This window comes from Sander vitreus, chromosome 19 (genome assembly GCF_031162955.1).
Source record: "Sander vitreus isolate 19-12246 chromosome 19, sanVit1, whole genome shotgun sequence".
Taxonomy (NCBI): Eukaryota; Metazoa; Chordata; class Actinopteri; order Perciformes; family Percidae; genus Sander; species Sander vitreus.
Window position 1 is genome coordinate 10456258 of NC_135873.1, and position 12446 is coordinate 10468703.

The 12446-nt window shown below is 39.8% G+C and overlaps 1 protein-coding gene across 2 annotated transcripts; it reads right to left on the reverse strand.

Moving 5' to 3' along the window:
- Window positions 1-136: 136 nt before the first annotated feature.
- On the reverse strand, window positions 137-9235 carry myoz2a (myozenin 2a). 2 transcript variants are annotated; one of them, XM_078275970.1, is made up of 5 exons: window positions 8569-9235; window positions 7553-7719; window positions 5374-5518; window positions 1265-1448; window positions 137-660 (listed from the first exon to the last, which is right to left on the reverse strand). In XM_078275970.1, the coding sequence occupies exons 1-5, from the start codon at window positions 8648-8650 to the stop codon at window positions 435-437; spliced, it is 804 nt and encodes a 267-aa protein (XP_078132096.1). In that variant the 5' UTR covers window positions 8651-9235; the 3' UTR covers window positions 137-434. The 2 variants fall into 2 exon arrangements, with proteins under 2 accessions (XP_078132096.1, XP_078132095.1); XM_078275969.1 differs by lacking the exon at window positions 8569-9235 and having other exon boundaries at window positions 7553-8045.
- Between the last annotated feature and the right edge of the window lie 3211 nt (window positions 9236-12446).

Here is a 12446-nt window from a genome sequence, read left to right on the forward strand (position 1 = left end):
AATATGTTACAGATTTGTATCCATATCCAAAACCAGAAGCATCTCAGACCCTTTTAGTGGCAGAAATCAAATTTCAAGCATGAAAAAATTTAAAATAGAAATAGAAAAAAATGACGTTGGACTTGTTGCATTCTACACCATTTTATTGAGCAAAAACATGTGTCTGCGAGATAAAATACTCTTATGCACATTAATATACAATAAATTCCATTTCTTCCAGTAGTGTCTCTGCCTACCGTACAGGATGATTAATTAATTTGTGAGAGCAGTGCAATGGTAAACATCCCTAAAAAAAAAACAGGGATGCTGCATACATGGTAACTTAACACTTTCTTTCACCCTGACTCTGTTCTGACCTAACTGTTACCCCGCCCACCATAACCTCTGGTGCAGCAACTAAGTAGACAGTATCTCTGTGTGACCTCATTATGGGATCAAAGGTCCTCTGACTCAGGGATGAGTAGTGGCTCAAGGGAAACAGCAGGGAAGGGGACTGGATCGCCCACCGACACCCACCCCAGAGCAGATCTGTTGAAGGAGGGTCGGTTGACCGCCGCGTCCCCCTGGAGCTCTGGGTAGTCAGGGAGGGGTTCCACCTGGAGGGACTTGATGGAAGCAGGTCTGGGTGCCTTACCGAAGCCACCAAACGGGGTTGCCACCCTGGAGGTGACAGGGTGACAGTGTTTTAACAGTGGTCGTCATGTGCTAATGAGAGGGACTGCAGTGACATTTGAAGTGATGCAACTAATTATAGCCAAGCAAAGACTTTGATCAGAGACAGAGACTGAATTAGAGTGAGAAGCACACTTTTGTACATTGTGAGTTAGATGGACAGTAGTTTGCTCACTCAGTCAGCATTTGTGTCCATGATGAATTAAAGCCAGCCTATGTTAGTTTTGAATAACACAATATCTCAATTGAATTTATAGGCAATAAAACACACCCTTGCTCAATCGAATACACTCAGAGGTTTTGCTGCTACAGCCTTACTTGTGTGTTGTGTGGTATGACCAGTAGCATATGGTTGCTCTATATAATCGACATTACTGAGTCAGTTTTAAGGCTTAATGATTCTCCTCTACTTGTGCTACTGTATACCATTGTCTAAAATTTACCATCCTCCCAAAACACAGTGGCTGCTGTTTACCAAAAGATACTGTACATAAGCTCACTTTAAATAACAAATGTTCATAGTCCAGTTTGCATGTGTCTGCTTCTTTAAAGTGGGCATTTTATAGGCATTTTTAACCTGTAAGGTTGTTACCTGTTGAAACTTTTGTACCCTGGTAGGTCAGGTTGGGGCTCTGGCTCGGGCATATGGGTGTTGAGTGTGTCAGCCAAGGCCGGGTCACTGATGATGGCCTGCTCCCAAGGTGAGTGGTAGGACTTTGGTACAGCTGTACGGTTGAACTTCTCTGGAGGGATGTCTTTCAAAGGACCTCCGTACCCTAGGTGGGTATACAACATAGACAGTGATGATTAAAATAGGGCTTTCCATAGTTTTTTCCATTCCTTTTCCATCTATTTATTTGTATTTTTAAATTGTTGCGCAATTTTGTTGCGCAACGTTAGACAAAATTGCTAACTGTAGGCAAATGTAGCTTTGGATTAGCCTATAACAAGTTTTTAAAGTGTGCTATTAATAGCCTGCCATAACGGCTTGAGCACCGCTACCTCCCTACCAGACACTTTCTTATTTTTAACTGTCAATGCCAATGAAAAATAAATAATTCGATCTGACGGATCATCAGACTCATTCATATCAGAACTGAAACACTGGAAGAACAAACCCTGACTCACAGTCTGTTTCCCCACACTTTTTTTTTTTAAAGAAAACAGCCAGGTTCAGGTGAGAAAGTATAAGATAAGCCTTTGACATTATCCCACTGCACTGAACAGCAACCCCATATTCACATATGTTATAAATAGGTGAATGTATAACCTTTGGTAGCCTATACGATGCATTCTCTGTTGATTACTTGATTACATTTGGCTTCTGGTTGACAGCACAAAGGAGTGAGGAGAATAGAGAGGGAGAAGGGCAGAGAGCAAGATGAACAAGGTGAGAAGATGGCTAGGTAGCCTATAAGACATATACATATATATATATATATACATATATATATTTATATATATATTTTATTTTTTCAAATGAACTAATGTTTTAGGTGTGTTTTTTGTTTTCTCTTTTATTTGATTATTTCCTAGTTGATTACAAAATGTTTTGTATGTGAGGGAGGGGGATAGAGAGAGAGAGCAGGATGGAGAGAGAGTGGACAAAGAGAGGGACCTGGAAGAACCAGGTGAGAAAGTGGACATATATTGTATGGGCAAAAACATTTAAAACACTTAAAATATTCCATTCACATTATATTTACATATGCATTTCATGGAGGACTAGGCTCTTAAGAAAAAGAGATGTTGGAGATTATTCATCATTTAGCTGTATAACCATATCAGTTTCTATCAATGATGTAAATGAAAAAGTTGAAAATTAACAGCAGAAAAAAACATGAATAATCCTGTCTAAAAATATATTAAGGCTTATTTTACCAGTTCAAGGTACTGTATGTGCAGGGGCGTAGCTCAACATTCTGGGCCCTGTAGAAAGGCATTTTCTATGGGCCCCTCCCTGCATCCACAGCTATTAATTCTAGCATCTTTTTAGGCCCTCCTCACATGAGGGCCCTGGGTACTCAGTCCCCCTTTTTCCCCCCAGTCCAACGCCCCTGGCTATGTGGGCTGCAATAATCATGCTTTGTAGTTGCCATCTTTTTTCACAGCAGATGCCTTGAATCTGTTGATAGTTTGTCATAATTGCATGTCTCAATCTGTCTATTTATTTCCCCAAAACTCACAAGAAGTCATGATTTAAGGGTTAAAAAAAAAAAAAAAAATGAATCTTATGGGGGCATGCCCCCGGACCCCCCTAGCTTAACTGCTATCAACTTTTCATTAGGGGCTGAGCCCCCCCAAAGGTCAGATCCTAGAATTGCCCCTGGATCAAGGAACGGTCAGCTGGTCATGAGTAAACTTGATTAGGAGTGCATGCAGTCATGATTTATTGGTACTAAAGTTAAAAAATGTACCTCTTACTGCCATTTGAGGTTGCTTTTTCTTAGCTTTAAAGTACTTAGTGTTACGTGAAATGTGTGTGTGTGTGTGTGTGTGTGTGTGTGTGTGTGTGTGTGTGTGTGTGATAGAGAGTGAAAGACAGATGAGTCAGGAAAGAAAATTGAACAGTTCCATTTCGAAAGAGAAAATAGAAAAACATTTTACAAAATCCATAAGAATAGTATATTTATGTGTGCAGCTTAAATTGTATTGTGTCATATTAACTTGAACTGTTTAAATAAATAACATTACAACATCATATAAAAAATATTAAAATATATATATACACATATTTTGTTATAAATATGTAACTTCCTAATATCTGCTTGAGTGCCCAACATTGCAATACCTTCAACAGTTTTGTCTTCTTTCAGCCCTTTATTCCTTGTTAAAGTTCACAGCAAAACAAATCAAGGGGCAGCCTCTCTGTGTGTGCATGTGTTTGTCTGGTGTGTGTGTGTGTGTGTGTGTGTGTGTGTGTGTGTGTGTGTGTGTGTGTGTGTGTGTGTGTGTGTGTGTGTGTGTGTGTGTGTGTTGTGTCTGTATGTCTGCATGTATGCCTCTCCCGCCTAGTCAATGTGTGTTGATGGGAGAGGCCTATCCAAAGCACTATCCTTCAAACCGAGCACTTCACTCAGGGGGGGCTTGCAAGCTCAGGCATTACATAACACAGGGCGTCATGTCACGTCCTAACCGCTCACAATGAACAATCCCCCTTCCTGAGTTTATGTTTTGCCCTGAGGAGGAAGCAGGAGAGACCAAACAGACCTAAGGAGAGGTTTACAGATTTCGGGGAGAATCTATTACAAAAAATAGTGTAAAAGATTTCCTGAGGCCATGGAAATTTTTCTTGTGGTTGAGCTGAGTTGATATTTTTGTGGGATAGGACTGTCACATACCCCACTCTATGCACTCTGTGTGGAGATGAAAGAAGGATCCCAAAAAGCACTGAAAGGAAAGACTTTCCAAAACATTCAAATGTGGCATCATTTTTGAGAAATGCATCTATAATCAAAAACACATTTGATATTTGTCTATGCTTTGTCTTGAGAATGGCACAGAACAATTCAAATGGACATAAGGGTACATTTTTAGAAGGTTTTAACAGCTACGGCACCATGCATCCTATGGTAAATGATCATATAATGTTGTTACCAATTTCTAGCTAATACTTTCAAAATCTTCAGCATATTATCAATTCTTGTCTTATTTAAGCTCTTTTATAATCTAAAGTTCGCCGTGTATCACTATCACTGGTAAAGACATTTAGCATTACAGGGGCATGGAACACTGGTGGGTGAGTGTGCTATTTCAAGAGTCCTAACCATTTGATACCTACTGCACTCTGGCCTGATTTCTGCTACAGCTGGAGTGACTTCATTGAGACACTGAAGGTTGGTGTCTGGTCCTGAGCTCCAGAAATAAAACCCAACCCCTGTGCTGACGTAATCGTCCCTAAATCAGTATTGGTTTTGTGTCAACTGGGCAGAATTTAGACACGAGGGAGGATGTGAGTGCCACTGATGGTATCAGTGGCACGAGAGGCAAACAGGAAACACTTCCGTGGGTAAAAATCAACATTTCTTTCCTTAAAAAGATGGTCAAAGCTGATTGTAACGAGAAGGGGGAAAAAGAGGTGGAGAGTGAGAGCAATATGGGAATGTGAAGAAGTAGCTACAGTATGAAACAAGGGAGTGGGATGAAGATAGAAAGACAGAGAAAGAAAGGAGACAGGCAGAGAGAGGGAGAATGAAAAACATGTAATCATATTCTGCCTGAGGCCAGAAGATTCCAGGCAAGAAGAAAATGCTTTCCTTTAAGATCAAAGCCTGCCTGAGTACATACAATGAAAAACAGCTGAATCCTTATCAAAACTCCATACATCCAGTGCTTTCTGGAGAGCACATGCACACAGTTTATCCACCAGAAGCAGTTCCATCTCGCGTGAGCTGTACTACATTCAGTATTGTTAAAAAACAAAGGGGAAGTTCCTTATGGCAAAATTATACCAAACATGTTAATGAAGCCAAACCTTTGCAACATATGACAGGGACAATCATAATAGATCAAATACTCCGCTCAGGACTGGGTGATGATGTAATAGATGGAAAGCAGTTGTATTATTCTGCAGAAACAGAGACTAAGTAAGATCACTGAGGGGAACCAAGGTCAACTGGTTTGTCGATCCAACCTCAGCTACAGTACATCACTGCTGCAATGGCTTTGGGTCCCTGAACTCTTGGTTGTATTGTTACCTACCCGGGGCGATGCTGTCTGGATTTGGCACCATGCTTCTATCTGGTGTGTCAGATGGCACAGTAGGCGATTGGTCGACATCCACGTTGTTCTCGCCGCTGCGGCTGTCCGTGGCACTCCCATTCTCAGTCTGAGAAACCACTATGTTCTAAAAGAAAGATCCAAGAGGTGAGTTAAGCTTAAAAGAAAAGGTAAATACAAATTTGCATTTGTTGGGATTCAAATTTCACTTTTGACCTGGAACAGTAGCTGACAAAATAATCATACTTTTGACCCTCTCCTCAGCAGATGGAGCTGGAAATTGTACATGAAACATGCATTTACTGATTTCTTTTTTGGTAAGAGCTCCAGAAGAGTTATATTTTTCTATCAACAATTTCCTATCTCATGGCACAATGGATCATTTTTGGAAGATGGCAAAAGTATTCAGCTAATGTAGCTCAGCGTAAATTCTGTCAGGGAGACTTCTATTACGTTGTCTCTCTTCTCTTTAACTGATCAGCTGAGCAGTGGGTGTTACGGTTCTGTATACCAATTAGAATCGGGCACTTATGTTCTAACCAATCACAGCATACTACCATGTTTTAAATCTGTTCTCTCTCCTCCGCCTCCTCCCCTTCTACCTCCAGGCATTTTCGACGGTGTTCTCGGTCTTCTCCTGGCTGACGGCTCGTTTTTACGTCTTCGGATTTTTCTCACCACCACCAGTGTCTAGATTCCATTGGGGGATGTGTTTGGTTTTCCTAAACATTAGATTTGTATAGATACCCCTTTACAATGGAGCCTAATCTCCAAAGAATTATGTTTGTACTTACTTGGTTAGATCTTATTAATAAATGTTTGCATATCTGCAACGGAGTCTCTCCTGATTGAATATCTGTTATGACATATTTCGAATTCTTGAATTAAAATGAAAAATGTGAGTTGCATGCACAGTAAAGTGGCATAGTAGTTTTAATGATTCTTATTCAAACCAAATTCCCCACTTTTTTCATTTTTCATGTGGACTCAAAGCAGTTAACAAACCTCGATCTTCCAACAACAAGAAGCAGAGAAACTGTATGCGTGTCACTTTTCCCTAACATTAGAAACATTGTTTTGTGGGCTGGGATGAAATGTACCGCAACCCAAGCATCCAGCTTTCATCCCTCTGAAAGATATTTATGATGATTTACTCCAGGACTTCCTTAGGAAATGGTGACAACTTGAAATAAAATCCCTCCGTTGCCCCGAGCAATAAACAAACCAGAGATATGCGAGTTCTCCTCACTTCAAAGATGAGGCGAAAAAACTTCCCTAGAGGATAATAATTATTTTATCTGTGGACTTCATGAGGGCAATGAAAAGTATACAAAGCCACAACACAAACAAATGAAAGAGGATATAACTAGGACTGCTAAGTAATTATATATATAAATATATATATATATAACAAAGATAAACTTACTTTATCTTAATTCAATTTTAATGAGAGTTTTGATACATACATTGTTTTATTTCTGACCAGGTCAGGCTAAGATAAGCACTGATAGGGAAAAAGAAAAAGCGGACTTGGCAGACGGCCCATCAGTACACAAAAGGACATTAATAGAGCTACTTATGACCGCTGGAAGACTTTTATAACTACTATTCTGTGCCACTCCATGTCTGGAGAGCACGAGTCAAATAAACACTTTAAGTGCTTCATCTTTTCCACATATACTTTGTCAGGATGTAAGGTATTGTGCGAATGTTTTTTGAGTGCTGACTGTGCTAACATGCTCTGGCAGTGTGACGTGTTACAATATCCACTTTATCAAAGTGTGTTTTAATAAAGTGTTTTGATAATCCATATCAATCTACTGTGAATGTATGTGTATTTAAAACTTTTTTTAGGGAAAATACAATTATTTGCCTTCTTGCTAAGAATTGACAGAGCCATTGTAGCCGTTTCCCTGCTTCCAGTCTTTATGCTAAGCTAAGCTAACCTCCTTCAGAGCTCCATAGTTAATGCACATACTTTTACGTGCTATTTATCTACTCATGTAACTCTTGGCAACAAAGGGTTTCTATGTATTTTCCAAAAAGTTGAACTACTCCTGTAACAAACAATTTAGACAGAATGCAATGATAATTTTTCTCATGCATGTGTTGTTGTATGTATTCATTCATATGTGATTATTGCATCACAGTTTCTGCTTACATTGAGCTGCTGGTTGTTTTCATTCTGGATGCTCTCAAAAGTATATTTTTCTGAGCGTCTCTGGCGCATTTTGAAGAGACGAGAGCCCCGGTTTGAGGTAAGAGACAGCTCCTCCAGCATGATGTCCTTAGGCACGTTGACTTTCTTCCCAAGATCCATCTCTGTATCTGGACACAAAGAGACAAACAAAAGACTAAAGAGCTTGTGTATACAATAAATACTTGTAAATTGATCTGATTTCTGAAATGACAAATTCATTTTTCTATTTCCTATACTCCCACATATCAAACTTCATTGAACACAAATTATATTCACACAGAAAAAAGCCTGCTGCAAAAAGCCCTCTACATGGATTGCTGACTTGGTACTCCTGCCGATATGATGAATGAGCAATTATCTCCCCCCGTAATCCACTCATGTCTAGTGCTTGTTTTGTGGTTAGCGCCACATGCTAGCTACTGCATGCTGATCACAGAGATGTCATAGGCCTATATACAAGTGGTAGGCGCATAATTTGCCAGAATATCTTTCAGCTGTCAGTAGCCCTCAGACCCAGCCACACATTTGCCCTCACCCTGAAATAGCGTGTTCAAAGGACAACGACAAAGGGATTAGTTACTTTGGCCCATAAAAGTATTCATTTGCTTATTTATAGTCAGGGTCATAGAAGGGAGGGTTGGCAACTGCTGCGATGGCAAATGGTGGGCTCATACCTTCTATAAAGTGAATGTGTCCACTGCATGTCTGTGTCTGGCAGGGTGAGACAGTCTTTACAAGAAAGTTAATGTGTCTGCGAATGAAATGTGTACTTTAAGTTATGGTGTTAAATCCGTGTCTATATCATTGTTGATAAAAAAAAAGAATGTAGGGGGGTGGAAGGAGCAGGATGTGAGGATAAGAAGAGAAGGTGAGATAGAAACAGTAGCAAAGAAAGGATGCAACTAGAGAAAGAGAGAGAAACTGAGAGGTCAGAGGGATTAGAAAACAGGGAAGTGAAGAGGAGATGATACTGCTACCTTCCTGGGCTTGAACCTCCCTACAGATTGCTGCTGCCTGCATTTTCCTCTCCCTGGTCGTCATGGTGGAGAACTGTGACATGGCTGCCCCTGGAGAGTCGGGGGTGAGGCAAAAAGTCACAGGAAACAAAGCACATCAGTACCCCCTGTTCCAAGGTAAAACAAGACACAAAAGCAAGACAACACGGCTGCATGTTGGCCATCGATTGGCCAGCATTGAGCATCCACACCACGCACAAAGACCCACCGAAGCAAGTAGAAGTGATTGGGGCAGTGAAAAGGGCAAAGTTAGCACATCCCTTTAAATAACCTTGGGCTGTTAAACGCCAAGCACACGCTCTTCAGACATGGCAACCAGCTGTGTCAGGGGCCTGGGAATCAATATGTTTGAAATTACCCAAGTGGGCTGAAAGGACACAGATAGAGACCATAGTGCTGTCACAGAAAACACGTGAGACAGTGAATGAAATAATACAGCGGAAAGTTTACACCAAGGTCTCAGTGAACACAACACATATGTTTCATTCCAATCCAAAATGCTTTTCACAAAGTTTCTTGATTGAACAAAGCAGCCTATCAATAGCTAAAGTATATTTCCCATGCAAATCACAGTTTTAGCTAAGTAGATTAAAAGGCAAGTTTGCAAAGTTTACTTTTAGCTTCAATAAAATCAGCTTCCGAATCTTGAACCTCCATAAAAATGCCAAGCAATAAGACAAAAGCTTTTATTGCAAAAACATGTATATAAAAATAATTTAAGAGAATAGAACAGGCAAGCTTAGTGATTGACTGGAAAATGAAGAGGGAGCAACTGCAGGTGGTGGTGAGAATCCTGATTCAAAGTGGAAGTGTAATGTTAGAACTAGACAGCACACCTGTGGAGAGGCCCGAGTGATGGCTTACCTGTCCTCAGGACCCTCAGGGCGGAGTCTCAAGTTGTGCCTGTCTCCTCAGGGTAGGAAGTCAGAAAGGTGAGAGGCGAGAGGTTCAGACTTAGTGCGACCCGTGTGGGTGCTTGCGTTCCACGGCACTGGGGCTTGTCGTGGGGAGGGTGGGCAGAGGGGGTTGTATCCGACCCGACTGACTGAGTGACCGAATGAGTGGGTGTGTGTCAGTTTGACTGTTGTCATTGGTATTTAGTTCACAAGCGGAGGGGTGACTAAATTTAGAGCGCTGCCACTACTACTCACTTTGCCCTCCATCTAGCTATCTATCTTCCTGCCAGTGATGTTACAGAAGCTAGAGGATCTATATAACTGATATCAGATCAGGAGTTCATATACCACAGGGGCTACTTCTGCAATTGATTAAGAGTGTGGGAGAAATTCTACATTTTTGAATTAAAAATTAGCACTCCAGCAGAGAAATTAAAACAGTTAGTGTAGCTAAAGGTTATGTAGAAATTGATAAAATAGTTGGCTACAAGTTAAGGATAAATGTTATGTTAATGATAAATGTTAATACAATTGTGAAAGTGATCCAAGTGGTAGTATGGTAGCATGAACATAAACTTAACCAAACCAACCTGAACATTAGTTCATTTGAAAAAAAAAAAAGAAAAATATATATATATATATATATATATATATATATATTCTAACATGACATCTAGTTTTCAATTAATTCAAATAGACACACTTTAGAAAGTGATGAGTAGTGTTGATGAAGGGGTACTTGAGTTCATCTGACAGCGTCTGACAAAAGGTTGGGAACCACTGGTCTATATGACTCCTGCTTGGCCTGCCACCTCTTCAATAGTCACCATGACTGCTTGAGAATGTGCAAAGTAAAGGTAAACTTTAACATTTGACTAACTCGCCTATAAAAAGAGCAATAATCTGTTGCAATCTTGCAACTTTGCAACTATACATGAATTGAAAAGCACCTAAGGGTTGAAATCACTCTTGGAAACTGACAAAGCTTAAACATCAAAAATAAAGTTGTTGCCACTGCAGTTGTCCTCATCAGCGCTCCAGATTTGCTGTGCACAGCTAACACTAAATATATTCAGGAATATAGCCCCCTCAGGGCCTAGAGGCCAATCAGATACTATTTGTTTTAAATGCCATCATGTTATATAGGAGGGACCCAGGCCTAATAGGGTGCACTCACTTTATAATCCAGTCACTATGTTTTAACTGACCTTGCTGAATTTAATTTAATTCTTAACTTAATAAAAGAGACAAATAAAGGAAGGCAGGTTGAGTTTGCAGGACACGAAAAGATTGGATGTTAAAAGCAGTAAGTTCATTGGCATACTGCAATGCCTGGCATGAAGAAAACTATACCAGGAACCCCATACACAAAATGAAATATTTTAAAGCTATGTGTGTTGTGCTTTATGATTGTTCATACTGTGGCTCCACCCTTTTAATAGCATTTGAATCCCACACAGTGTTTATAAAAATCTAAATTGGTAGGGAAATAATTTATGTTTATCATCTCCATCCGTGTCCTTATCTCTCATTCTCTAATGCTTCAGCTACTATACAGTAAGTACCCACTGTTATTATGTAACTGGTGGTCACCATGGGAACAATTCCCCACCAACCCCTCCTAACGCCCCTCCGCTGGATACAGAGCGAGTGACTATTCAAGACAACACATCATACAAAAAGCTTCATGAGATGGTACAGCAAGCAACAAATGGCCCGGAGACCAACTATTTCATGCTTGGAATAGAGAGCAGAGAGCACAAACACGCAGTGCAATTTGTGAAATAGTGCTATTTGGTTGTATTTATTTTGTGAAATGCTTTTTTTTTTGGTGAATCCATAGCTGAAATAGTTTGGAACAGAGACTGATTACTGGTTTTGTATTATGACTATAATACGTGTCGTTTGAATGGAGGCAATACAGTGTAATTGTCACAGATACACTATGTCAGGATGCTCAGTGAGTCAGTTGAGACACAACACAATGCTGTGTGATCTTTATGTTTATGAGATTGCTTGGTGAGAATCACATTAGGACATTATGTACTCTCTGTGGAAACACTAACCTAGCTATAGCAAAAGCCCAAAACAAACCAAACACAAGCAACAAACCCATTGCATTATATAAACAATTATCCCAGTGCCAGTAAACCTATCATGAACTAAAACAATATTTGATTGTAGTCATGATTAGGACTAATAGACATTCCTCAACATTCACTACTAACTAATACTGGAATGTCCAAATTCATTCCAGGTGCCCAAAGAAAATAAGTGCTGAAAAACTATAATGGTAGAAAAGATGCCCCATTTTTAGCTTCTCGTCTTCCCTAGTTAGTGGCCAAATGCTAATGCACTAATTAAAATGCACCGGGTAAGTGCATTAATCTCACTTATTATAGCTTACACAATATGCTGAGTTATAGCACTAACCTTTCCACAAGTTTTAAGCTTCACTTCTAATGCATCACAAAATGGATTCTGACACTGAAATGATTTTCTGATCTGGAAACACCGCAAATGTACTCATTCTCAAGTTTCATGGATTGAAAGTCAAACAAAACCAGCAAAACAAGTGCACAATCACGGCATGCTAAATGCGTTGATTCACAACAGAAAATTACACCAGGATGAACGAAATCCACACGCTCAAAACAGTTCAAGAGACACTCTTCGCTTGCAGCTTACTATATGATAAGTTTCTTTAGCATCCTCACATATCTCTTTTCTCGAGACACCATATTTACCTATTTCCTATATTCTGAAATCTTAACTGAACATTCTACAGTTTTCTCAGTCTACTTTACAATCACTCAAAACTTTTCACTTATTGTGTACGAAACACGTCCATTCACACTCATTATATCCTTTCTAAACAACTTACTCATTGCCTCATCTGATGAACAACAGGTCCACTTCAGTGTATTTATCATGTATTTGTCA

Excerpts from the sequence above, each read along its gene's own strand:
- myoz2a (XM_078275969.1), bottom strand. The coding sequence starts at position 7,810 with ATGAATTTGTCATTTCAGAAATCAGATCAATTTACAAGTATTTATTGT. Across the intron at positions 5,519-7,552 it reads AAAACAACCAGCAGCTCAAT|AACATAGTGGTTTCTCAGAC; the intron begins GTAAGCAGAAAC and ends TCTTTCTTTTAG. Across the intron at positions 1,449-5,373 it reads TCCAGACAGCATCGCCCCGG|GGTACGGAGGTCCTTTGAAA; the intron begins GTAGGTAACAAT and ends ATACCCACCTAG.